This window comes from Zosterops lateralis, assembly GCF_965231275.1.
Source record: "Zosterops lateralis genome assembly, chromosome: 6".
NCBI lineage: Eukaryota > Metazoa > Chordata > Aves > Passeriformes > Zosteropidae > Zosterops > Zosterops lateralis.
Genome location: NC_139761.1, coordinates 11,800,134 through 11,826,560, shown reverse-complemented (window position 1 = coordinate 11,826,560; position 26,427 = coordinate 11,800,134). Strand labels below are relative to the sequence as shown.

The following is a 26,427-nucleotide window of genomic DNA, read 5'->3' as shown; positions in this document are numbered from 1 at the left end:
TCAAGGAAACAGAAATCCTTGTAAAGCCTTTGTTCACTTTTTCAGAATCCACAGCTGGAGATGACTTGTATAGTTTTTATTATGTTCTAAGTGTTTGACACACTCTTAAGCCTCAAAGGATTTTTTCAAAGGAGTATGTTTCTTTGAGTATAAATAGCACCATCCTCATCTCTGTAGGGTTTGATAAGCCATTGTTTCTTTACTTCTGCACTAACAAGAACTAAATTCAGTACTGCTTTGGATTAGAATTTATCTTAACACTTATATGAAGACTGACATTCGAGGAAAAGGGGGAGGGCAAAAATGCAGTGAGCCTCTCAGCTTCTGGGTGAGGTTTTAGCTTTGTGATGTCATAAGTTTTTTTTCCACTTGGAAATGACTCCTGACTTAGGATCTCCTTAAAGTATGCAAGAGTGACACCCCAAGTGTTCTCGTGAAGCATTTTTGACTGCTTTATGGCTGTGCAAGAGGATGTGGCTGTGGGGGACAAGAGTGGGATGGATATTTCAGTGTAGCTAGTATGCCTGTGTTCCCCCTTGTCCCTGCAAAAATAAATTGGGAAGTATTTAAAGAAAAATTTTGAAAATAAAAGTTCTTCAAAGAGCAAGGAAGTTACTGAAGCCTGTCTGTGTTTTGAGTCTGGCTACCGATCCTCTTCAATTTCTTTCTCCAGAGCTTCTGCAGTGCCTTTCACTTTTATTCAGCTTCTTAGCATGATTAAGCCTTGAGGGGAAAAAATACTGAGGCCTTCTGTGAAATTTGGTTGACACTGATCAACAGGTGCAAAGTGGCCACAGGTGAGATGCACAAGATAACACGGTTGTTCTGACAGTATTATTTCACAAACCTTTTTTCTGTGGAAATCCAAAAGCGTGGAGAATGACTTCTAAATATCCTTAACAGTGATGGAGAAGAAAGGATTCTGTTCTCTCATGTTACCTAAAAAGAGTTGTGGTTACTTGTATCATTATTTGCAGAAGTATGAGGAATTGAAAGCATTTACCTGACTTTTTTCTTAGCAACCCATCTGTCCCAAATGGGTGAGCTCCACACTTCCTGTCTGCTGGGAGCTCTTCAGTTGTTTACTGTGTCTCTGAAGTAGAAGAGGATAAAGCAACCTTGTGCTCCTCTCAGCACAGCCAGCCTGCTAGGGAAGGGAGTCAGGGCTGGAGATGTCAGTGGAGCAGTGCCTCTAATGAAGCTGAGCTGGCAATGGTTACCTGGTCGTAAGGTGAGCTCTGCAGTTACACACAGGATCTGTGTGGGCAGCTGCTGTGCAGTCTAATGGCACAGATAGTGGCCACAGAATGTCCACTGAGATGGGAGAGATGTATGATGGTGTTATCCCCATTCTGGATGTGTCAGTGAGATTGCTGGTGAAAAAGTCAAGATTTTGGTACTTGGGAAAAAAAATGTGCTAGAGTAGTTTTAAGTTCTTAAGTGACTGTAATATATTATAGTATCTCTTTTTTTGTAACAGTTAAGAAATTCTGAATATTTTTGCTGTTTGAAAATATAAATAACACCAGTCTAACTTTGCTTCTTTTCTAGAAAGCTGACTTTATAGCTGCATCTCGCATACTGCTATATATTAAAAAAAAATCTGCTAACAAAGCCACAAGGCATCTTATGACTTTGATTCCTTACTCTTCATGGTTTGTCAATGTTGTCAAGGAAACAACTTTTTAAGAAATTTTGCTCTACTTTTTCAGGTTCTATAGAGAGATTACTTGTGTAGTATTTATCTGGCATCAGGGCTAGAAAGAGTTTTCCTGAAGTTTTTATTCTTTTCACTATGTTCATGTCCTTGCTTTTTTAAAAGCAGGTTTTATTTTTAGCATGTGTCACATAGCTGCATCTTTAAGGTCATAATACCAGTGAATGTACCAAGGATTGCTGACACTTGATCTTTGGATGAAGCCTCATAGAAAGAACTTAATTGACGCCTTTGCTATATGTTTGTTCTATAAAAACAAGTGTTAATTATAAATTCCCTTTAAATTATAGGAGAAAGAAACATTAGAAAACCTCTTGTTCTTCAAAGAAGTTGCTTCATTATTATGGAATTAATGACTTACTGTCTTTTATCATACACATCATGTTTCATTGCAGTAATAATCTCTCTTCAAAGAAAAAGCATTTGGTGGCTGGTGTGGAATTGTGTTGGGTTTGTCTTCCAGCTTGTGTGTGCTGTGTGACAGGCTGGTTAGATTGTTAAGGCTGATCTTTACCTTTGCTGTGCTTGTGAAGAGAGCACTTTATTTTATATTCTTTTTAATAAAACTGCTGGTTTTCTTCTAGGGCATATCTGAAAATATAATAAAAACTTCTGCCTTTCTCAGCTGTTTCTGTTGGTTGATGGATTAAGAATACTGGGCATGATAGTGAAGACTGCAGGTGCCAGCTACATAACACCTCGTTCCTGAAGTCAGAATTAGGAATCTGCCCTTTTCTCTGGTCTCTTTGCCTCTTCCCAAATTATAATTTCCCCTTTAAAAGAATTTTTCTCATTCTGAACATTGTGACTAGTGCGTGGAATTTTGTATTTTTATCTATTAAGGGAGGGACACAGCTGGTTTTCTATGGGAAGGATGGGAGTTAGGGGTGCAGGTGGTTAGGGCTGACATAGTCATATAAACATGTTAAATCTAGCACTATGTTAACAATGCAGAAGAAATTAAAAATAATTAGGTAGTTCAATCTTACTCTGCTTGCTGGTACTGAAATGGTGCTAGTTAAAATGTCCTCATTGCTAGCAAAACATGTAGCTTCTTGAGATAATTAATAGTTTATTTCCATAATTGAATAACTAATTCTCATGTTTAATACTGGGTTATGTCACTGACATCAGTGGCTTTAGGATTGCATCTATATTTTCCAGAGAAGAGGATCTTTAATATTTTGTTTTGATTTACTGGGTTTTTCCTCTTTGTTTTTGTGTTTTGTTTTGTTTTTTTCCCCCACTTATTAACATTCTCAATAGCCTTGGGGGATAATAAATGGTTTATTTTTTAGTTGAAAGAACCAAATTGTAAAGAAAATGTAACTAGCCCAGGCTGACTGATAAATTCAAGATTCATTAAAGCTCAGGTTTTCAGATAGCTGTTCTAAATCACTAACTGTGTACTGCCTCTCAGATATTACTACAAATTAGAGTGGGCAATAAGACTGCAAAAAGCCTACTTCTTAAAATAAGAAAATCACCTGGTTAACATTGGGGATGGACAGAATTTGCCTGTATATTTGGCTTAGGTAATTTCCTCCAAGTAGAAATTAGTCCCTAAGTACAACTCTGTACCATTATTTTTAGGTGTGCTGCAGTGATGTGTTACTCTGTGCCTGACACAAATCAGCTGTCAGGGTGTGCACAGTTGGCAGTGCCCACCTTCTGTTGTGCCAGTGAACAGCCACCACTCATCTGATGGTTGGGTCACCAGAACTTGTCCATAGCTGTTGTCCCTGCAAAGGATAATGTCCAAGAATGAGACAGGTTTAATTGCTCCTTTTTTGCTTGTTTTGGTTGTATTTATTTGTTTCATTGACTGTGTGAAGAAGATGGTGTCTGATGGTATCTGATTTTATAGATGTACATAGATCAATATAAAGCTGTAAAGTACATGAATAGCCTTAGCTGATTGACAGTTTTATATTAAAGTATGATAGTATTGAGATACTGTACAAACAGCTATGATTTGAATTTTGATAGCTACTGTTTAACTTAAGCTTAAGAAAAAAACTCCATAAAACTAAAAGGAGTTTGGTGGTTTTCTCCTTGTTTTCAGAAATAAGTCACAGATCAGCAGGAGTAGACACAGAGTGTTTCAGAAGCTGGGAGTGCAGTTGCTAAGGCTCGTGTTCTGAACAGAACAGTGCTTCTTACACCAGTAGTGGATGCTCCAAATCTGTGGGATGCAAGTGTCTGTGGGATATGCTTGTGAAAATAGCCAGTCCTTCCTTACCTGCAGGAACTGAGGATACTTAGGGCAATTTGCCTCAAAAGTGCTGTAAGTCTGAAATTGAGGTGTCTAGCACTTATGAGGAATCCCTGCTTTTAATAGAGCATAAATGTTTGTGACTTGAAGAAGTGATTGATGCTAATGAATATGATTCATAGAGATGAAGGGGAAACCAGATTATTTAATAAATGGCTATAGTAATTTAGCTAATTATCTCCTGGAGAGCTGCAATACATTTGAAGTTGTTCTCCTTTGCCTGCTGGTAAGATCTTGATTGCTGAAGTGTTTTCTGGGCACGAATACTGTCTGCTAGTAACCTCTACTGGGATTGTGCTTTTAGGTGTTGTGAGCACAGGTGTTGTTCTTAACACACTACTACACACACTACACTGCATTCTGAAGTTGATGAGAAGCTGCCAAATTTATGCCATGTTCTTCTCCCACATAGGGGCAGCAGTAGGGAATTCAGTGGTTTAAAAGTAAATCTTAATAGCTACCTGTCATTAAATGTATGTTTCTCTTGAATTACTTGAATATGTGCGTCAAACTGCTCTGCTTGAACTGTGTCATCCCAAATGTGCCTACTGTTGTGTGTGAAGTAGCTAATGTATGTGAAGTAAATTTTTGTGGGTGTGTAATGTACAGCAGGGGTGGAGATTTAAGTATCTTTGCTATACTTAGCTTTGTCTTGTGCTAAAATAATTCTGATTTTTCATATTCTGGAACTAACGATAGCTTGAATCACTAGCTGATTTATGAGGATGTTTTAACTTCTTTTCACTTCTACATTTTCCAGGAACTTGCCATTTGAGGAACATCCATGGGGTTAGCCATAGTGCAATGATTAGTCACAAAACACTTAAAGGTTAACTGCAAACTAGATGGGAATTCTTCACTTTGGTTTGGTGTGTGTGGGAAATGATTCTCTTGCACTGTCTGCCCAGCATGAACGTACAATTGCTATTTTGTAGCTACAGTCATGCTCATAACTTTTAGCTGGCTGAGGATGTGATCTCTCTGAGCATAATCCTTAGAGTCAATGGTTTATGGAAGAGTTGTGATTACCTTCAGGCATAGCTGTCCCAGAATCTTTCTGCACAATAAAGGACACACTGTGTTAAAAGATGACGATTGATGGCATGGCAGAAACACTTTGCTCTTGGGAAGGATAGAGTCTTTGATAACTGATGATTTTAAGTATCTGGATGCATACACTTATTTGCAAATTGCTTTTTTTGGGTGCACATTGTGTATTACGTAAAGGTTGCCTGTCTTCAGAGTTAAAAATAGTGGTTCTCTTTTCATTTTCCTATTTTCTCTCTTTCTTTCCTTGTCAGCTTGCTGTGTTACTCAGCGTTTGGTAAGCCCATCTCTCTTGTAAATAGTGGGAATTAGCTAAAAAAGATTGATTGGTAGAGATGACTAAAACATCAAACAAAGTCTCTGTTGCTGTGAATCTTGCTGTTTGGTCTGACTTTGCTCAACTGTTCTTGAGACTATTTGATGTTTTGAGTGAGAATTTCTGATTTTTCATTTGGGCTACCTAATACATAAGGTGTTAATTTCTCGACTTCTTTAGTACAAATCTCTGCAATAATGCAGAGCATAGTTAATTTGGATTTTAGAATGATTTAAGAGAACACTATACAGTAATCTATGTGTTATGGTATATATGGTCTAATACCATCATGCTAGCTCTGTAGAGCAGATGAATTCAATTGAGAAACATGTTGTAAGCTGCATTAAGAGGAAAGCTGCTTTCCTCTTAATTTGCTGTAAATCCAGTGATGAGCAATAGAAGCATACGTATTTGTTCCCCTAAAATGTCTGAAGATGTTATCTTGTCATACTTACAAATAAAATAGAAGAAAATACTAATGACATAGTTTTGCTTATTATTTATTCCTTCTATTCCTTGGTTGATTTGCTATAAAAAGCAGTAACCCACTGCTCAGGGGGATTTAAAATGTCTAGTAGCTTTGAAGATGTGCACTGGACCAGTTGGCCTTCAATTAATGCTGGTTTGGCAACCTGGCTTGCCTTAGGGCTAACCTGTTATGCTTATTATGGTGGTGATAATGTTAGTGTAGTAGCATTTAGTGTAGTATAACCTCCCACAGCCTATTTCAGTTTGCTGATCACTATATATGGAAACAGAACAATTTCTCATGAAACTTGCCAAAAGTGGTTACTAAAAGACTGCAAGAAAGTGTTTCAACAATATTTTTGTGTTCTTGCACAGAATAAGGAAAGGGAAAGGAAGATCTATACTAAATTTTACTCTTCTCCTGTATTTCTTCTTTTGGATAATCTTGAGTAGGTTGATTTTCTCTGAAACATGCTTTGGGCACTTGGAAGAGAACTACAATTATGATTTTATTGATTAGTTTGGTTGAAGATCACTTTTATCTGAACTCGTGTCTTTAGTAGGAGTGGAGCAACATGGTCTTAATTCTCACTGTTGTTCATCTCCAGAGACCGTAGAACATTTTTTTTCTTCTTGTTTTCTCAGTTTAATTATAGTTTAAGGAAAGAGGTATTGGGGAAGGTGGGTAACATGTAGATCTCTTGAGGAAGTTCTTCCCAAGCCTGGAATTGGTTGTATGAGATGTATGCTGTGTTTGGGGTCAGGTGTTCTCCTTTCCCTGCTGAGGAGTGGACCAACACTTTCCTGGAGGGTGACACCCTCCTGAGTGAAGTCCAGCTTCACTCTGGTATGAGCAGGGTGCTGCTGACTGGGGTTAATGACCTGTGGCACAGAGTGTCTCAGCCCCTCTGTTCTCCTGGCAGTTGGCATTGCCAGTGCTTGCCATGGGCTTTGAAGCAGAACAGTAAATCTACACTTAATGCAGGCAGCAGCAGGAACTGGCTTTTGGACAAGGTCAGGAGTTTCTTGGCACTATGAACCTTAAGAACATTTCATTTTTCTTTCTAAAAAAAGATTTTGCCTCATTTTTCTCTTCAAACATAATCCTTGATAAAAGTTTGATTAGGGAAGAGTATAGAATAAAACTGCTGTTCAAACTGGGCTGAGAGATACAGACCAGTAGGACATCCTTAGAGTACATAATTATTCACACTATTGTTTTGACTGATTAAAAATCCTCGATGTCAAATAATTGGAGAGCGATAGAGTAAATTTAACCTTTTGTACTTTAGAACGCTGTCTAAATGTTTCTTCTCCATCTTGAAGCACATTATTCATTAATCTCTTTTCTAGTGGAAAGAAGCTGTCTTTACTCTTAAAAGAACAAAGGACAAAACACCAAGTCATGACTCTTCTGACATTCTGTTCTTGGGGTCATTTTTTTCCTATTTTCAGAGTTTATTTCTCCAGGAAGGTCTCAATCAAGACCAAGATCAGAGTTGATGATCAAAGATTCCTTCTGCCTCTGAAGACCGTAATGGTTAAAACTTTTTTTCCAACATAATGAAGTCAGTGCATTTTCTGATTTTCAGATTTTTACCTTATACATTGTATTTTATCCCTGAATTCAGTTGCATTTTCTTTTTTTAGAGAAATGGGCCTATCTATGAAGAAGTTGGAAGAAAGTATGCAACCTAACGTGAATAGTATCCTCAGAATGTGCATGGGGGGTACCTTTGACTTGATGGTGAATATTTTCAGTCAAGTATGGCTCATGTCAGTCTTGTGATCTTGACTTCAGTTAGGGAAACTCAGCAATTTTTGGTTTTGTTTCCATCTGATGGTGTGAGGAATTAATTTTTAATGGTCCCTTCTGAGAAAACAATCAGAATTAGTGTTGGGTTGTTTTTTTTTCTCGGCATTTGCCTGAAGGAGAGTTTCTTATCAAAAGCCATGTACTGGCATTTGAATACATATCCCAATATTAGTAGGTAAGCAAAGGTATGCAATTTTCCTGAGCAACAAAATACTTGATTACAGGTCTAATGATAGTTTAAGAGATGTTTTCAGATGTACTGAAATCAAGGACTTGAAGCAGATGAACTTAATTATCTTTGTGAATATTCACAATCACATTATGTGCTTTAAATGTCACATTTGGAAATAGTGCCTCATCGCTAGTTAATTAACAATAATTACTCAAGGTAGTACTTATGTTTCTGGAATCTCTTACCTACTGTGAAAAATGTATTTTGCTTTTAAAGGTTTCTCAGTATAAAATCCAGATTTTATTTAAATCATTCTGAGAGTATTGCAATTGCTTAGGCCCTCTGTACTCTTTACCTGTACCACTGCAGCATGGATAATCAATTATTTAATTCCATTTGGTTTTTAACACCTGAACTGTGATATATATATATAAAATTTATTTTTTATTTTTTTTTAAAGCAAGCAGTTGATTTTTTTCCTTGGCAGCATAAGAAAAGAGAAGCAGTAGCAAATTAGACTGACAGGCTAGATCCATCATGAGGTGTTACAAAGGTGTGTTGACATCTTCAACTAAAGAAATATGGCTTATGGTAATACCAGAAGGGTTTTTTTCAGTCATAGCACTTACCTTCTGTGTGCTTTCGTCTCTCTAAGGATATTTTTTCCTGGCAGAGAGCATTCCACAGCCCAAGATAGCTTACAGTGCAACCAAAAAAACCCCTCATAAATCCTAGAAAATCTTCCCTATATTCTAGTTTTCAGGTTCCCACTTCTATCTTTCTTCTCTGCTTTTCAGGCAGAAACTTAATTGAAATATCCAAAGATTCTCTTCAAGATTTTTCAATCAAAATAAATCTTTCTTCAATAAAGAATCTTTCTTTTGACTTGTTTGCAACAGTGCGCTTTATGTGTGCTTATGTGTATATATATACTAAAATATATATATTTAAATGTATATAAAAAGAGCCTTAAACTAGCAGTGTACCTCAATTGTCAACTACTTTTACTTACAAACTGCATATTCTCTTTGTCTTTCATTAACCTGTGACAATGGAGATCCATTGAAATCCTGGTAGTGACATGTAAGTAACTTACATTTCAGAATAATTTTTTTCTATATAGTACATGAAATACTTTAAAGTTCTTAATTCAGGACAGTACTTACAACATGCTAAGCAGATGTTTGATCTCTCAGACATCAATTTCAAACTAGTTCAGAGAAGAGGAAGAAAAGCCACTAAATTTTAGAAACAGTCATGAAGATTAATTGAACTAATTATCTGTGCTTTGTGCAGTGGGAGTGGAGATAACTGCAGGTATATGAAGGCGTAACCAAGGGGAGTGATGAATATTTTTTCAAGTAGTAAAAGTGTTTTAGTGATGGCACAAATGGAGGAGACATTGAGTAATAGAAGCTGAAATAACAAAGTGAATCTGATTGTGGAAGGGTCTTCAACATGTTATGCGAAAATAGTGTTGGGATTGGTAAGGACTTCATTGGGGAAACTTCCCAATGATAATTTTTCATCTGTAGAATGAATTGGAGAAAACAAGCTTTTTCACAACCACCAGATTTTGATTTTAAGTATTTAGGTAGTCATAGACCCATTCTAACTGAATGGACTGGTAATGATGTCAAAGAGCTTTCAACCATGTGTCTGCTGTGCCAAATGGGTTGAAACAAAACAATTTTTGCTTAATTTTTTCTCCTGCCCTTATACATGAAGGGCTCTTCTTTGAGAAATCTGCTCTGGGGTACGTCAGTACAGAGTCTGGATTATTCAAAAAACTTGATATTCAGCTGCTGACATTCTTTGTTTATTTTAGAAATTGTTCATGTTTATGTGCTGAAATAGTATTTAAATATTCTTGAAAAATTTGATCAATACTAGTCACTAATCTCTTTAAATTTGTGCTGGTATATAGTAGCCTACAATGGTACTAGGATTTTTAAGCCAAACCCCAAATATTTGCATTAACTTCTAATTTTGAAATTCTTCATTCTGTAGATCTGCAGTGGCAGTGAAGTAAATGCAATGAAATACTTCTAGGTGAAGTAACTCTTTCTGTAAATGTGTTGTACTGCTGCTGCAGTGAGAAATGCTGCACCCAAGGCTGCATTGCTTTATGTTTATTATGTTGCAGTGGTGCCAAGGAGCTGAGAACTTTGAGACCTGTGCTGGACCTTTGGGTTTATGTGCAGGTTTCAGGGCTGGGCTGCCCAGAGCAATTGAGCTGGGTTGGGTTTCAAAGCTGCTGAGTGGGATTGGTGTGATGCCCTGCTGGGATACACAGGAGTGTCTCTGGGCTGGATTTAACTGCGATTTCTCATGGTACTACTGATAGAATACTGCAGTGATGCATTATTGCTTGCTAAAAGAAGTGTGTTCAGGCCTTAGAAGAAAACAAGGGAGGGCAGTGGTGTGTATTTTACAAGAATCTAAATATTACATTTACTTCTCTAATTAAAAATAACTTAATTGGGTCCTGTGTAAATGCCAGGAAATGTTTGCAGGAGTCAGTGAGTTCATATCTGCTCCTTGATAACTCTGTCATTAATTCATAGTTTCAAGTCAAAATCCATGTAGGGGAAAGTTAGCTTTTAATCTGGTCCTAGGTTTTCAGCAGGAGCTATAATTTTCATTTCCAGTTGCAAAGGCATGCCCTACACCAGTGTAAAATGAAAGTTATTGATACTATCTCCATAATATGGTGAAATCACAACAAATATGCAAGCTCGTTACCTAATTCCTAAACTATTGTTGGAGAGCAATAGTAGATGATTTTTAACATGTACAGTTCTGAGTATTTATAGATGCTTCCACCCACACTTGTGTATCAAGACTTCTCCTTCTTTTGAGCTGTACTCCTAGTTAAATTTAATAAGTCAGTTACGTCTGGAAACTAGCTTTGAAAGATTTGGACTACAGTAATAATCTCTCTTTAAGGTACAGCTTCTTCTGTCTTACATTGCTGTAGTTTTTCTTCAATTTATGATATCTAGGTATACCAAGTACAGAATTTTTATATGCTTATTTGCTTTAAGAAGAAAAATTCCTGTATTTTTTAAATGAACATTTTGTTTGTTTAATATATTTGAATTTATTGTTAAAATGAGCAGCCCCCAACCTATTAATAAAGAAAAACCTATTTACCAAAGTCTTGTGCAGAATGTGAAAAAAGTATGTAATTGTTCTTTTAAGGTTATTGTTGGAATCTTAAAATTTGATGCAAACTGTTGTGCTTTGTATTGCTGAAAATCATAATCAAAGATCTCTTGTTCGACTTCAGGTGAGCTGTATCTCTGTACTACATGTAGGAATGTGAGCACTGAGAACCCTCTTCTGACTAGATGTACATTAGATTTGCAAATTACCTACCAATGCCCTTCGGGACAAAACTCTTCATGAAATCATTGTCAATAACTTTCTGTTGGGTTGACTTTTTGTTGGAATAGGTTGTTCTTCAAGATTTCACAGGAGAGAGATTAAATGTTATAAAGTACAAAGTACAGAAACTCCGTAGGGCAATCTAAATGATGTTATAGGAACTGAGCTATATTACAAAGAATATTAAACATATTTGCAGTCTTTTGTTATTTGTCACATGAATGCCAGGCCCCTTTTTGTCTAGTCGTTTGCATAGATATGCAAAGGAGAAATAACAAAAGCTAATCAGTTTTGTTTTATGTAAAGCTGTTACTGTGTAGATACTTGAGTTCCCTAAAAGAAAAAATAATGTGTGTGTTGATGCTGTGTAAATTGCTTGACAAAGAGGAGCTGCTGTATTCACTTCGTTTGAAAAAGGAATATACTTAAAAAGAAAATAGCATGACACAACCAGTGTTGTATATCTGTGCTAAAATTAGTGTGAATTAGTCAAGTTTCAATGTACCTGAGACAGTTGGAGTAATGCTGGTGGGGGCTTTACCTACTTGGGGGAACAAACCCAAACCATACCCCTCTTTAGTGTAGAGACACATGCATATGAAGGGTGGGAATGGGTGTAATGGCCCCAACATGCTGGAGATAAATGTGGAAGTGAAATATATTTGTTATGAGCAACGTAACATGTGGGGAAGCTGGAAGGGAAGGTGCAGCTACTGTTGGTACAGTAAACATGACATGGCCACAAGCCCTGCACTGTGCCTGGCCCCACGTCAGGGCCAAGGCTGAGTTATGGTGGTGGCTGTGCTGAGTGAAGAAAACTGAACTGTGATGTGTGCTTGGAGGGAAGCTGAAAAAAAAAATAAAATGGAGAAGTTGTTTTACAGCTTTTCTAGATAACTGCATCAGAGCAGGATGATTTTCTACATTTAAAAGTCAGGAATTTTAAAAGTCAGCTGAGGGTTTATGTGTGTGTGTTGCTGCACACAAGATGACCACCCCCATCTGTGGGGCAAACTGTTTTGTGTGAGTCAGCACATCTTATAGGAGGCACTGAATGTCCTGGGAGTCAAATGTGTAACTTTGAGAAATGATAACATGGGTCCTACACCTTAATATACATTCAGATTTCTGCATTCTCAGTGTGTCTAAATTAGTGTAGTTTTCAGAGGTTGCCAGGTCTTTTAGAGGGATGAACAAATGTTGTGTGTAATGTGACCAATTCATTGATCTCCACTTGAGGTCTTGGTGCTGCAGAGTTTGTGCTGAAGCCAGGAGTGAAGGGAGGTACCAGTAGAGAGAATGCTGAGCTACATCTCTGTCCAAGGGTGTTTGCTGCTGGCTCTGCTGCTCTCCCACAAGTCTTGCTGGCATTTAAAGGACTCTTAGGCAGCAGGGTTCTAGTTAGAGTGGTCTCCTATCAAGGAAAAACAAAGTATTTCTCCAAATCTTAAAACAGGGGAAAGAATGCTGCTCTTAAAGTCTATTTCATCTCCATTCCTTTGGAATCTTTCCTTTTTAAGAACAATTGAGAACTGGGAAAACCAGCTGTCTGCCAGCATAAAAGTCAAAAGAATGATCAGTGTGTTTAGAGATCTTGATCTCATTTAGCGAAGACTTTATTCTGTGAATGTCTGCAATTTTCTAGTGTCTTTTAAAACGGTACATGTGCTATAAAACATTCTAACAAACAAATCTGTGCTTTGTAGAAGGAATCAATGTGTTTTGAAAGTCTAACGGTGTAATTTATTTCCCTGAAGTTTTTAAAGGAAAATAAAATGGTTTTAGGAGAACTTTCTTACTAATGATATTTTGTTTCCAAGGAAGGAAGCTAGAACTGTGGAGATTTCACTTGCCAATGTAGGAAAAAAAATACATAAAAGCAATGAAAATAGGCATGTCAGTTTGCTCACAACTTAATACTGTCAAAAAATGTGGCTAATAAAAAATGCTAGCAACCATCTGATGGCTGTGTTTTGAACAGTTTTATACTATAGGTTCTAACTGACATATTAATTAAAGCTCTAATACTTATTACCAGAAATAAGGTTGTTTTTTCACATCCCTCTGTGCCTTTGCCAACTTGATTCTAGTTGACGAAGTAGATAAAGTTTGATAGTTCTTAGGTTCTTCAGCATGTCTCCTCAGTTTTTGGTTTACATTCCCCTGCTGGAGTGGCAGTCATTCCTGTAGAGAAATTCAGATGATATCTAAGGAAATTTGAGTTGTGTTAGTACTTCTCTTCAGTTCCTCACTTTCCTTGAAGTATTTTTAGTGGCAAGATCATCTTACTGAGCTTGTTTCAATGTTTTTTTGCTTTAGTCGGAGTGAACCTGTGCTGCTGGTGCTGTTCATTGAACAAGTAAGAAATATAGTTCCTGCTGATTTTAATTTGTTTAAACTGATTTTGTTGCCTTGTAATGTGTTCTTGTTGCAATACAAATGTGCCTTGTATTACATTGTGATACTAAAAATGCATATTTGAAACTTGTAACCCTCATCTCTATTTGGAAAAACAAACTTCTCTGCCAAACAGACTGCACTGCAGTAAACTGTGCCTCTTAAACTCAAAGCTTGCTGCCACATCTTAACTAGATGTTCACTGGAAATGCTACAAAACAATGAAATGGCCCATGGTTGTGGTATGAAACACATTTGAAAAAAACCCCAAACCAACCAACAAACAAAAACACCCCACCCAAAACTCCCTCAAACTTTGATTTTATTTTCAAGTGAATGGGGGAATGCTCCAGCATTTAAAAATGCTCTGAAATTTAATTTTTAAAACATGACTTTAAAAAGACCACCTCAAAATTTAAACCCTTTTGTTTAAATAGTGCTTAAAAATATTAATTTAAGCAAGATATTGATCCTTGAAACATTAGGACACTTAAAAAACAGAATACTACTTTATCTTCTCATTTAAAGGAGTCTGCTCAATTTTTTCATTTGTTTATTAAACACAACAAACCTTATGAGTTACCATTCTGCCAAATAAAGGAAATACTTTGATTGTTTTATATTTTCTTTCTCAGCAGTCATATGGTAGTCACTGACTTTCGTAAAATTTTTCTTCATTGTATGATAACAGTAATGTGTGAATGGAATTGATATGCCATCCAAGAGGAGACTTTCATGAGTATGTGTGACTTGGAACTTGGAATCATAAAGAAGTAGATTTTTACATATCCACTTCTGATGTTGCACTCTGTGCAAATAGCCTGAAAAAAGCTGCCTGTTCAGCTTTGTTATTTTTGTGCAGCCCAGGTGTTGAATGGAAACAGTTCAGCATAAACCTGGCATGATTTCAGCTCAACAGGCTCGGCTACAGATATGCCGAAATAAAAAGAATATTTTACAAGGAGTTGCTGTGTCATGAAAGTACTCAGAACTGCTGCTGAGTTACTTTGAAACTTTTAACTGTGTTTTCATTTAAATGACATGGCAGGCCAAGATTTCACCCTGAACTTGTTCGTAATTCAACAGTATTTCAGTTTTATCATAGAGATATTAATTTTAGATAAATATTCTTTTTAAAAAACTCATTCTAATCTCTAGTTTCAGTTTATAAGAACAGCAGGGCTTACTTCTGAACAATTATATAATATTCTAGCACTTATTTACTTTAATCAAGTGTTTGAATATGTTATTAGTATTTTGCTAGTCCATGTTACTGCATCATGCATGTGTTACTCGTGTTTAGCAGCATTTGATCCAGACACCAACTGTGTGAAGGTGCCGTGCAACACCTGAGTGTGCAGTCCTCCCTCTGAGAGGATTGTGAAATGCTGGAGGATTGAGCTTGTTTGTCCAGAAATTGCATATAATTAACATGGAACAAATATTGAAATCACTGAATAGAAATAAGGTCTCAGCTATCCATTTCATCTGTCTGTAATTCCAGACACAAACGACATCCACGAAATTGGACTTCACCAGAGTCCGTGTTTTCTTTACTTTTTCCATTTCTGTATCAAATGGTTAGAAAAAGAGTTTTCACATATAAGATTAGTATGTCCTGAGGACACTTTTGATACAATGGGAATATATAATTTGCAAATTCTTTAATAGAAATGTCTATGAAATATTTATATCAGTATTGTTCAGTGTCTTATTGTTACCATTCTTAAAATATAATTTACTTCTTTCTGAAGAGTTCTGTTTGCCAGTTTTGACTTGAAAGGCTCCCATGGAGGCAACATTAATTATTTATATTGGCAAAATCCCAGACAGTTTGTATACTTTAAAATTATTTATGTTCTCATATTTCCTTGGTTGATTAGATTTTCCTCATGTTGCAGGTTAACTTTTGAAGTAGGGAATCGTTAGGCCTATTTATATGAAGTGTATTAGCTCTTGTTGTGAAAGCTTTACCAAGAATATTTCTTTATTGCATGTAATCAGATGGGGAGCTCTTGCCACAGTGGTGTGGAGCTCTTGTTTCCTTTTTACAGAATTCTATTTTATTTGTCTTGTCTCTCCTTTGTCAACTGAAAATGTCAATGTTTTATCTTCTTCCATTTGTGTTTTCTTAAAATGATTTTATAGGATGCTGGCAGCTCAAAGCGCACTTTTGATTTGGTTTTTATTTTCCTATTAATGAGAAAACCACCCAAAATGAAGCTTCACAACTAGAAATTATGGAACCTTTTTTGGGGAAAGGGCTGCTGAGTTTCTGTGGGAGGGAAGATTAAAATAAAACACCAAATAATTGGAAATGCGTTTCATGGGCATGGTTGGCATGAAGCTCATGTAGTGCTTATACTTAACCTTTGCTTGATTTTCTAGGATTAAAGCTTTTTTTTGACATGTGTGCAAATCAGTTTTCATACCACTGAGTAGTTTCTGGTAGTAGTGCCAACTGGTATGCCACAAGTATTATAACTTAAAATGCTTTTGCTTGAATAAAGACCCTACAAAATTAGAACTCTCTTATGTCTAATATAGTAGACATAAGATTTTTTAGATTTAGCTTGTTTTTTGTTTCCGGGAGTTTTGTTTGTTTGTTTGGGTTTTTTTTTTTCTTTTTTTTTTTTTTTTTTCTTTTTTTTTTTTTTTTGTTAAATAGAAGATTTTACACCTCATTGATTTAATTAATACACTTGCAACATTTTAATATTAATTTTTAAGGGAAAAATAACAAATTTAGACCTTATGCTGGATGTCCCAGTTAGTTCAATTTATTTTATTTTTCTACTTTCCATTCTCCTTGTTTCTGCAGTAGTAAGGGTTGTCTATTAATAAGCTATCCAAATACAAATTCTTATTCTCTTATTCAGATATTAAAGCAATAGTAAAGTTGGTTCTTCCCTTCAGACTGGTAAAGTAATTGCATTTTGAGTTACAACTGCTGCAAGAAGAAAGCTAGTGGAAATCTGTAAGTGTTCAAATGACAGCATTGATATATACATCTTACACCATGTCTAGATTAGGAAGAGGGATGTCATTTAAAATATGTTCCCTAGAACACTTTAAACATTCCTGAAACAAGTGTTCAACACATCTGAAAATGTGTTAGTTTTATCTAGCTATACAGAATCCTACCGAAAAGCTCTTTTTTTGAGACAGCTGTTTTAAAAATTAAGTTGGTGTGTCCAAAATGTCATCACTCGTAGTCCATGTAACAATCTGAATATCTATTTACATCATTCATAACTGTCTGAAAATAAGTTTATTAGCACTTGAAGGTTATACACAAGGGGACCTTAGCTCACAGGGTTTTTTTGAGCTTAATTTAATTTTCACACAATATAACTGTGGGTTTATACAAAAGAGTTCAAGTCAGTTTTGTAGTTCTTTCAACAAATTTTGCTTGGTACTACAACAGTATTATTTAGCTCAATACTTCAAGAAGACATGAATTGAAACAAGAATAAAACATTCTAAATATTCTTGTAGTTACTTTAGGAATTTATATATATTACATGCAAAATAAAAAAAAAAAAAACTTTTTTTGTGTCAGGCAGTGGCTGGAGAGCCTTAGATATACCTAGCAATTCCTAGATACACCTAGCAAAAGCTTGGCTATTTATTGCTTCTCTTCCTGGCATTCTCATCTCAGTTCCATTAACAAAAGAATATATCTCTTTATGTGGCCCCTTACCCTTATTGCTGTTGGTTAGAGATAACCAAGGGGCACTTTTAGCTCTTGCAGTCCTGCCCAAAGCTGCACCTCATCCAACTGGGGAATCTGAAGAAGCAGTAACGGCAGGAGATACCTTTTTATAATTTTCCGTGAGACTATTTCGCCCTCTGGCCCATTGACTTTCAAAGAACCTTTTAAAGTACAGACCAGAACCTGCTTTGAAAACTAAAAAAGACATTTTATGTAGATAGTTTGGGGCTTCCTTCTCTACTGTTGTTAGTTGTTAGAAATTACAGTATTTAGATATTGACAAGATTGGAAAAGCAGTATGGTTCAGGGGGTACCATTCTCTTGAATCTCTGCTTGCTGGCAGATATGGCATGTTATCTTTCAGACCTGAATTCGGTTCTGCAGTTTAAAAACAAAGTAAAAAGATAAATCAGTTTTGTCTCCTTGAGACACATCAGGGAGCAGTGCTGTACCAAAAAAGGGAAAGGAGAGGCTCATGTCTTTTCAGCTTCAGAAGTCTGTGTAGCAGCCCAAGTGTGCTGTGGAATGGAGCACAGTCTATTCTAGTCAAAGCACAGTAATTTCTTCATGCATCCTGCAACTCAGTACTATCCCACATCATCCTTGAACAGAGCTGTTTCTTAAATGTCATTTTTATATTTATAGTAATTGACAAGTATGAAATGGTTTCTTACTGTAATTCATTAGGAGCCATTGACAGAGGAAGTTGGTAACTCAACTTGGCACAACTTGGCTAAATTGAGGGGAAAGAGTTCTTTAAGTATGGATGTTATGTTGAAATTAACACGAATCCATCCACTTAAAAAGTTTTTAATTCTGTTACCCGTGCTCCAGAAATTAATTTCTTGTTTAGTATTCTTGACTGGCTCTGCTGTAGTTCCTCTGTGCATGCAAATTCAAAATGCATACAACTTAATTCCTCACTTGCTTCCAACCTCTAATTTATCACAATTGAATCATTGTTCTCAGGTTCACTGTGCAATTAGTGACTGTCTGCTTGAATAAATGCACCTTTCTCCTTCTAAAAGTCAGGCTGCTGGATTTTCTTTTCTGCAATCTAAATTGGAGGCAAGTGCATCATAGATAATCATAGCATGGCAAATGAAAGAAATGTGCTCAATTCCTAATTTATCAGTCTTGGTGTGCTTGATGAGTTCTCATATTATTTTGGTTACTCTGCTTATGTTACTGTGTCCCTTTTTTCTGGGATAGTTCGTGTGATCAGTAAGATAAAAGTCTTTCTTCTGTGCCTTATGAGCTGGCTGATAGTGCAGCAGACTCCAGAGCATTATTCTGTGACTGCTGTTAACTTGAGTATCAAGTGCTTACCCTCTCCTGCTTCCTGCTGTGACTTACCAAAAGAGTTTTTATCTTCAACCCAAACTACTTTATTTTCTGAGGCTGTTTTCCTGAAAGCAGAAAATAGGATCTGGAAACTTATCTATAATAAATCTCATCTCTTATATTGTGTTGTTGCTTATGTGTTTTGTGAACTTCTAATCTCAGGGGCAAGGAGGTCTGGTTATGTTACCTAAAATACACGTTACAGTATTTTCATAGCATTTCTAGGCTGTTCAGGAGAGCAAACAACTTCAGAAGCCTTTATTTCCAAATACTATGGAGCATGAGAAAGAGCAATTGAATTACAATGTGCCTCAGAGAAAGTAAAAGGAAAATTGCTTTTGTAAAGAAATCACTGGTATAATTTTGTCACTTTGCAGTTTGTACCTGCCATTTTGGCTCCATATATTAATCCTAGCAGATAACCATGTAATCGCTGTACTTTCTATAGTGGGAGAGGAAATGAAATAAAAACAATTTATAGAAAAGAAATGGAAATGCAGTGTTATAAATAGTGAAGCACAGAAGAGTAAGAAATAGTAGTAAAAGATGAACCAGTTTGATAAATTAAAGCCAATTTTAATAAAATTGAAAAAAATAAAATTAAAGTTTCATGATACCTTTATGCCAGAAATTAATATTGGCTGTTTATCTTTTTCAAATATTGTATAATTAATTATTTAATAATTGTAGATTTAGTGCAGGTAGTATGATAATATGTGTTATTCTTCTAATCACGGTTGCATATTTCATTTTTTAAATATTCTTATAAAGGTAAAGGATGGAGTGGTTACTGTTTATAATGTATAACATTGCTTGAGTGTGTGGCAAAAAAGAAGTCTTTTCAGAGTAGCAGCATGAAATGTGTGCTTTTAATTTTTAACTCAGGAATTAAAATCACCATGGTCATCACAAGATGAAAGCAGCCTCAGGTTTAATGAGAGTTTGGTATTTCATCTAGAAATAATACTGAGTTTCTGTGAGAGTTGAGTTTTGAAGTCAAGCTACAGGACTTAAAGCAGATGACCTCTTGGTAAAAATAATGTGATATAAATGTGTCTTATTTTGGCAGATGCATAACAATAATATTTGATAAATATGTTTCAATGCCTGTGCAGGAAGATATATAAATCTCAGCCTCTGTATTTTTTTACAGTGAACTGTTTCCCCAAGTAATTTATTCAGTACGAAATATGATCTTTATTCCATGTAAATCTAAAAGTTTATTCTACAAATGTGAATTGTAGAGGTATATATTACCAGGCAAAAGTTTAGCAGCTTTTAGTATTTAAAGGGAAATTTTCTAAATAGTTCTAAGACACTTCATTTATTAAAAAAATTACTTTGAAATTCTTAAAACTATAACTTCTTAGATTATGGTGTTGTGGCCTTTATCTTCAGCCTTAGACTGGTTCTGGAAACAATTTTTTTGAGTTCATGTATAGATGCCACTCAGAAGAAAATGTTTGAGATCCTCTTCTGGTAAAGAGGCTGTAATTCATGATCCTTTTTGGCAAAGAAGGCATGATTCACAACATCAGTCACTTGAAATAGGAAGATTTAATGGCCCTAGTTCCTAGAATTTGGAAGTGAAGAAAAAAAAAGACTAGAAAGGCCTTTATTTCCGCACACTTTATTCTTGACTCATTTGACTCTCTCAGTTGAAATTAAAACCCTGAAATGCCCATCACCCTGGAGAATCTGCTGATCTGACAGCTGAGTCTTGGGCAGAGAGATGCAAACTGAAATGCAGAGGACTCATGCTTTTGCTTCCTCTCCTTTTTTCAGTGATGGTGGCTGCCCGTATGGACAGAGTGCAGTGGAACTCTCCCACGAGCCACATTTTTTTTACTTACCATCGGTTAAACAGTGGAAATACACAGGAATGGGGAAGTGTTTAAGAGGCTCCCTAAGGAAACGCAGACATGATGGTGGCTTTGCAGTGATCCTCAGATAGGATCTGCAGCATTTTCCATTGTAACGAAATACAGAAGATTCTCCCTTTGTGCATGTGACATGGTTAACATCTCTGTCACTTTGAGGCACAGATCGGTACTTGTAACCTGGGGCTCTATTACAGCTGAGCATTTCACCATAGTGCCCAGTGAAAACTGATGAAGCTGGGTAGGAACAGGGGGAGGAGCACTGGACTGAAGTGGGAAGGTGCTCCCCTAAGTGCTTGTTTAACTCTTGGTATCTTTTCCTCAAAACCTGGTTCTGTAGTTAATAATTTACATTAATCAGCAGTAAATTAAGTGAATTTCCTCAGTCAAAACTGCCTTGCCCATGCAACTCTTAATTCCAGAAAGCATTGCAACACCACCATTACCTGGGCAAAAAAGAGCTGATGGAAGGTAAAACAGTGGAGAGAAATGTGTCACTTGGTAAATTGTCCCTTGTGCATGGTCAGTGGTCTCATCCACAAGAGTGGATCACTTGTTCCAACTCACATAATGGAGGGAAATGTGCAGCTTTAAGGATGTGCTATTTCTAATTATGTAGCTTTTTTAAATGAAGCGTGAACTCAAAAGTGCTGTCAGACTTGCTTTACTTTACCTTTCTTGTGAAAATTGAGTTTTTGTACTTAATCTCTAAAACATGACAGAAAATATCGGAAGCATGTACCACCTGTTTTTCCTTTCATCTGGATTCATTCATTAGCTTCCTCCTATTAAAAACCCTCCAAGACATAATTAACCCTTTTTTGATACTGTGAAACTTGAACAATCATTAAAATTCATTAAAAGAGAGAAACTTACTTTCCAAAGCAGTTTGATATTAACATTTCCTTGCTTTTTAAACTTGTGATTAGGGTAGAATACTGAGGGTATGGCCCTCATGGTTTCTGTCTTTACTGGCTGGTCAAGTAGTTAATGATAATTGGTTCCTTTGCATTGCATAACTGTGCTTCGTGATAGAAGATCTTTTGATAAAGTAATTTTTTATAATGGAATGTTGTCTTCTGAGTATGCATTATGCTATGACACTGCCAACGAGTCCTTTTTGTCCAGTAAGAAGAAAATATAATTGAAGATAAAAATACATTATCCAAAATTTCTTTTTTTTCTCCCTCTTCACATTCTAGGCTCAACAGGTATTATATTGTGCAACCACAGGATATTTTAAAATCCAGTTTTTACTGAAGAAGAACATTTATATAAAATAGTTTTGATGTTTAGCCTTCTGTCACAGAACTAATCATAGTGGATTTTTATATGGGACATTTGTTGCTAAACTTCTAGTTTTATCTTGTACTCTGACAAAAAGAGAACCATGAAAAGGATATGCTTTTAATTTTTGTCAACTGTACTTGGTATCTAAAGTCAAAATAGTTGTATTTTCTAAAATATATTACTTGGAAACAAGTACCCATCTCTTTGAAAATTGCTTTTAAAATATGAGCAGAACTATTTAGGTTCTGAAAATGCTACTTGTTATATACTTTAAAAAACATTGGATAACTAGTAGCATTTTCTGAAATTCTCAGCATCAACTCAGCTCTGTCCAGAAGAAAAATGAAAAATGGAGAGACTTGGAGCAGTCCTTAAAAATCTCCATGTAGGTGCATGATAATATTCTTATTTGCTTCTACAGTGAAGTTAAGGTAAAATTCTTAAAATTTTACTTAAAATAACACTTAAAATTACAAACTGAGAAATATGGTAAAAGCCCACATATGGGCAGCTGTGAAAGCTGTAATCTGCCAGGATTCTTCTTACTTGATGGAAAGCAAGATATGATAGAGACAAAAATTTGTGAGGAAAATGCTTTAAAGGTAAAATGTGTTTGGATACATCCGTGTATAGAGTAGGACAGCATAATGAATGGGAAAGTATAATGTGAATTGAAAGCAATGTAGACATTTCAAGAAATAACAAAAGTAGTTACAATGTATTACCAATCTGTGTCTTGTTAATAAAATGCCCTAATTCTAATCAACCATACAATTATTTCATACCATTTTTTTTACTGTTTAGCTGATACAACTTCAGGATGCAAAGCTTTCTCAACTACAATGCTTTTCTGCAGTGAATTATTATTGAAAAAAATACTGTGACTCTTTGTAAAGGTGTCCTTATCCTTCTTTTTAAGGTATGGGATGCTGTAGATACAGGCTGCTGTTTAAAAACCTTCTCCTGCCACTCCTGTGCTGTTCGAGCTGCTCGGTGGTCATCCTGTGGAAGGAGGATCCTCAGTGGGGGCTTTGATTCCATGCTGCATTTAACAGATGTAGAAACAGGTAAAGGCCATGAAGAGTGCATTATAGTCATTTCTTTATTGTGTACAGAGGACTTGGGATCTTGCTAGCCTTATTCTTTCTTCTAAAATATACACAAATCTGTAGATGAAAGTTAGAATTCTTGAAATGTGACCTAACTTAAAAAATGTATTTTGGCAATTAAATGTAGTTGGAGGAGTTTGAGAAAACTGAAATGTCTTACAGTTCACGATCACATGTAATTTCTGCTGTCAGATACTACACAGATGCATGGAATGAAATGTATGTTTTTATGCTCTGTCATGATCTTTCATTTAAGTGTTTGAACTGCCTCTTAAGGCTGACTTCAGTAACATTTATACATATATTTAATTTAAACATAGGCTTGTATCATTCTCTGTTGGGTTGAAGTTTGTGCTTGAAGCTAATTAGGTGATTTTTTTCTTTTTTCTGAATAGGACCTTAATTAGGAGTATAGAAATTCTGGTATGATACCTTGAGACTGACCTTGTGTTGCTTTGATGCATTTTTGAATTTGATTTGGGATTTGATTGTTGTAACCTTAACAACTAATTTCCTCATGTCTCCTTCACAAGCTAAAGTGCTACTGTCAGTTATATTCCTTCTCTCCTCAATGCATGTTACCAACATCCAGCAGCATTCACTGGGGCTGTGCATAACAGGACATCTCTGTGTGCCTGTATAAATTAGATCCAAAATGGGACCTTCTCAAGGGAAGAGATGCAATTTTACATTTCCCACTTAGTTTATTTTTAAGTGTTTAACTCCTGCAAAGGTGTAATATTTTTTATAAGACTACAATAGAAATCCTTACAAAAATTACAAGAGGTTTTTGTCTAGGAGGATGTTTTCCTGGTGTAAAAGCAAGAACTACATTGTATGTGAATATCTGGAAAGCAGAAGTTCTATTCAGATGAACTGGGAAAGCAGCCAAGAAAAATTTTAAATATTGTTCACATGAGAAAAAGGTTCTTTTTCATGCTCCAGGAACTTATTTTTCTCAACAATAGTCGTACCAGAAGTATTTGAATTCAATGATGGCTGGCAGGGAGCTGTTGCAGTGTAGAAATGTAAGATATGTTACAGAATACTGATGTTTTGAGAATATTCAGCTTTTTTTAATGAGGAAAGGAGTTTTATGTACTTGGTGTAGTAGTACATGAGGTTAATATACCAAGTAATTAATTTGTTAGACTTCTACAGCAACCTTTCTAGTCTCCCATATAACTGAATCTTACAAATCCAAGTGGATTTACTTTTGTCTGTAATGCTTACTAATTCAAAATGGAATGGCTATCTTCATACTGGGATTTATAGCAGCTGAATAGATTTTGTGTCTGAGTAATTTTTCCCTACTCTGGGAAAAATGTCATAAAAACATAGGAAAAATTCTGAAGATACATAATTAAAATAATATACTTTAATTTCCAAGATCTCTTCAGCTTAACTATCCAGTAATGGGACAGAAGTCTGGATTAAGTTGATTATAGTGATTCATTTATATTCTCTAGGAAGTGACAACAATAGCAAAATGTATTTACTAAGTTTCAAAGCACATAAGTTTATAAATTGTTCTTTCCTTACTGACTCCTGAGTTTTATAGTGTTTCTAGCTACTTAAATAAATTATGTGTATGTGTAAAATGAATGCTTATATACTTAGAAATATCAGGTATTCATTACTGCCTTATTTAAAGAACACAGAATTCCTTGTAGTTCCTCTGAACTGCAGCTGTGATTGGACCTGACTTTCACACCTCCTTTGGAAAAGCATAATATAGGCAATCATAATTTTAGTCTGATTTCCTATGTATGCAAGCCAGTGTCTGAGTTCCTTCCTTGTTGTAAAGTTACTCTTCTTTTCATACATTTCAGTCAGTTCTGTTCAGAGAGACGGGGCAAGCAGTTTGCCTCTGGAATCCAAATCAATTTGATATAAAAAGCTTCATTTCCATTTGAAAAACTCCAAGGCATCCATAAGATTTTGATTTACATTAGTTCACTGAATCATTCATTCCTCCTCACTCTTCATCAGTGCTGAGATGATTTCTTCTTTGATTAACTTCAGATAGATGTTAGAACTGTTCCTTCACAGAGGACTTTCATATACTTTTTTAGACTTCAGTCCTAATTACTTTCCACTGCTAGTATGAACTAACAACCAGTGTGTTTAAATGTAGTAAATGCATGCCAGTGGGATTTTATAAATAATAATGCTCTCTTTCAGGCTCTATGCTCTTGTATATTTAGTTCTGGTTCAACATTTTTCCAGTCATTTCCTAAAATCTAATCTTTCTTTTCTGTGTATTCAGTATAGGTTTTATATATTACATCTGTGTTATAAAAATTGCTACATGTCCTTCAATAAAAGAAACCTAATGGTCTGTATAGAACAACTCTAAAAGTCTAAAAAATGTTGCAAATACAGCTTAGTACATGCATGATATTGAGCTGCTGAGCTTTGGGTGGGTTTTTTTTTATTTTCTGTTGGGAACATAGTTTCTGCCGTATTAAATTGAAATTGTAGTCTGGCTAATTGTTCTGGGTCTGATGAAGGCTAATTATGATCTTTCTCAAAGGAATGTGTCAGCAATTTTTTAACAAACAGCACTAGAATGAATTCTTCAGGAAATTTTCTTTCTAAGATTGGACTTTAGTTTGAGTATCCCATGTCCTAATATATTGCATCTTCTGGAGGTTTTTTTTTTTTTTTTTTTTTTTTTTTGTTTTGTTTTGTTTTGTTTTGTTTTGTTTTTTGTTTGGTTGGTTTTTTTGGGTTTTGTTTGTTTGTTTTTTTTTGTTTTGTTTGTTTTTTTTTGTTTGGTTGGTTTTTGGGTTTTGTTTGTTTTGTTTTTTTAATGTTCCTAACAACATCAGAGTAGAAGCAAGCACAGAAATCTTATTAATCATGAAACAGATTTTTTGTTTTTGGTGGTAAAATCCTGATATAAGGCTAGAAGACACGTCCACAAAATCTTATCCTTTAGTTTTACACCATCAAACCTCTTGCCCTTGTCATGTGTATTTAATGGAAGTTCTTATATATAAAAAGATCTAAGATACTGCAAGCATTAAAAATGAGCTGGTAGCAATCTCAGGAAGTTCAACAAGGACTTGCATCTGGAATGGAGTAATCCTGTGCAACAGACCAGGCTGATGCTGACCTGGTTAGAAAGAAACTTTGCAGAAAAAAACCTGGAGGTCCTGGTGCTGAACATGAATCAGCAGTGTTCTCTTGCAGCAAAGGTCAATGTCATTCCAGGCATGATTAGGAAATATTTACCCAGTGTGTAGAGAAAACAATACCAGGCTCTTCTCAGAGAAGTACAGCGAAAGGATAAGAGGCAAAGGACAATATAAGAACATTAGAACTTGTTGGCTCAACTCAAGGGTCATCAAATACTAAACCAGGCAGTTCAGAGAAGCTGTGGAGTCTATAGTTGCAGAGACCCTTAAGTATTTTGCTGCAGCTGGACCTAATTGGAGTAGGAATTTGTTCTAGATGGTCCCTGGAGGTCCATCCTACATGATACT

General features: G+C 35.7%; 1 protein-coding gene across 2 annotated transcripts in view; it reads left to right on the top strand.

Annotated features, from left to right (window-relative positions):
* WDR25 (WD repeat domain 25) overlaps positions 1-26,427 on the top strand; it is a 58,853-nt gene that overhangs the window by 9,781 nt on the left and 22,645 nt on the right. For both annotated transcript variants that reach the window (XM_083863174.1, XM_083863173.1), the window contains one exon: positions 22,747-22,894. In XM_083863174.1, coding sequence (XP_083719300.1) covers positions 22,747-22,894 — 148 coding nt within the window. The remainder of the gene's footprint in view (positions 1-22,746; positions 22,895-26,427) is intronic.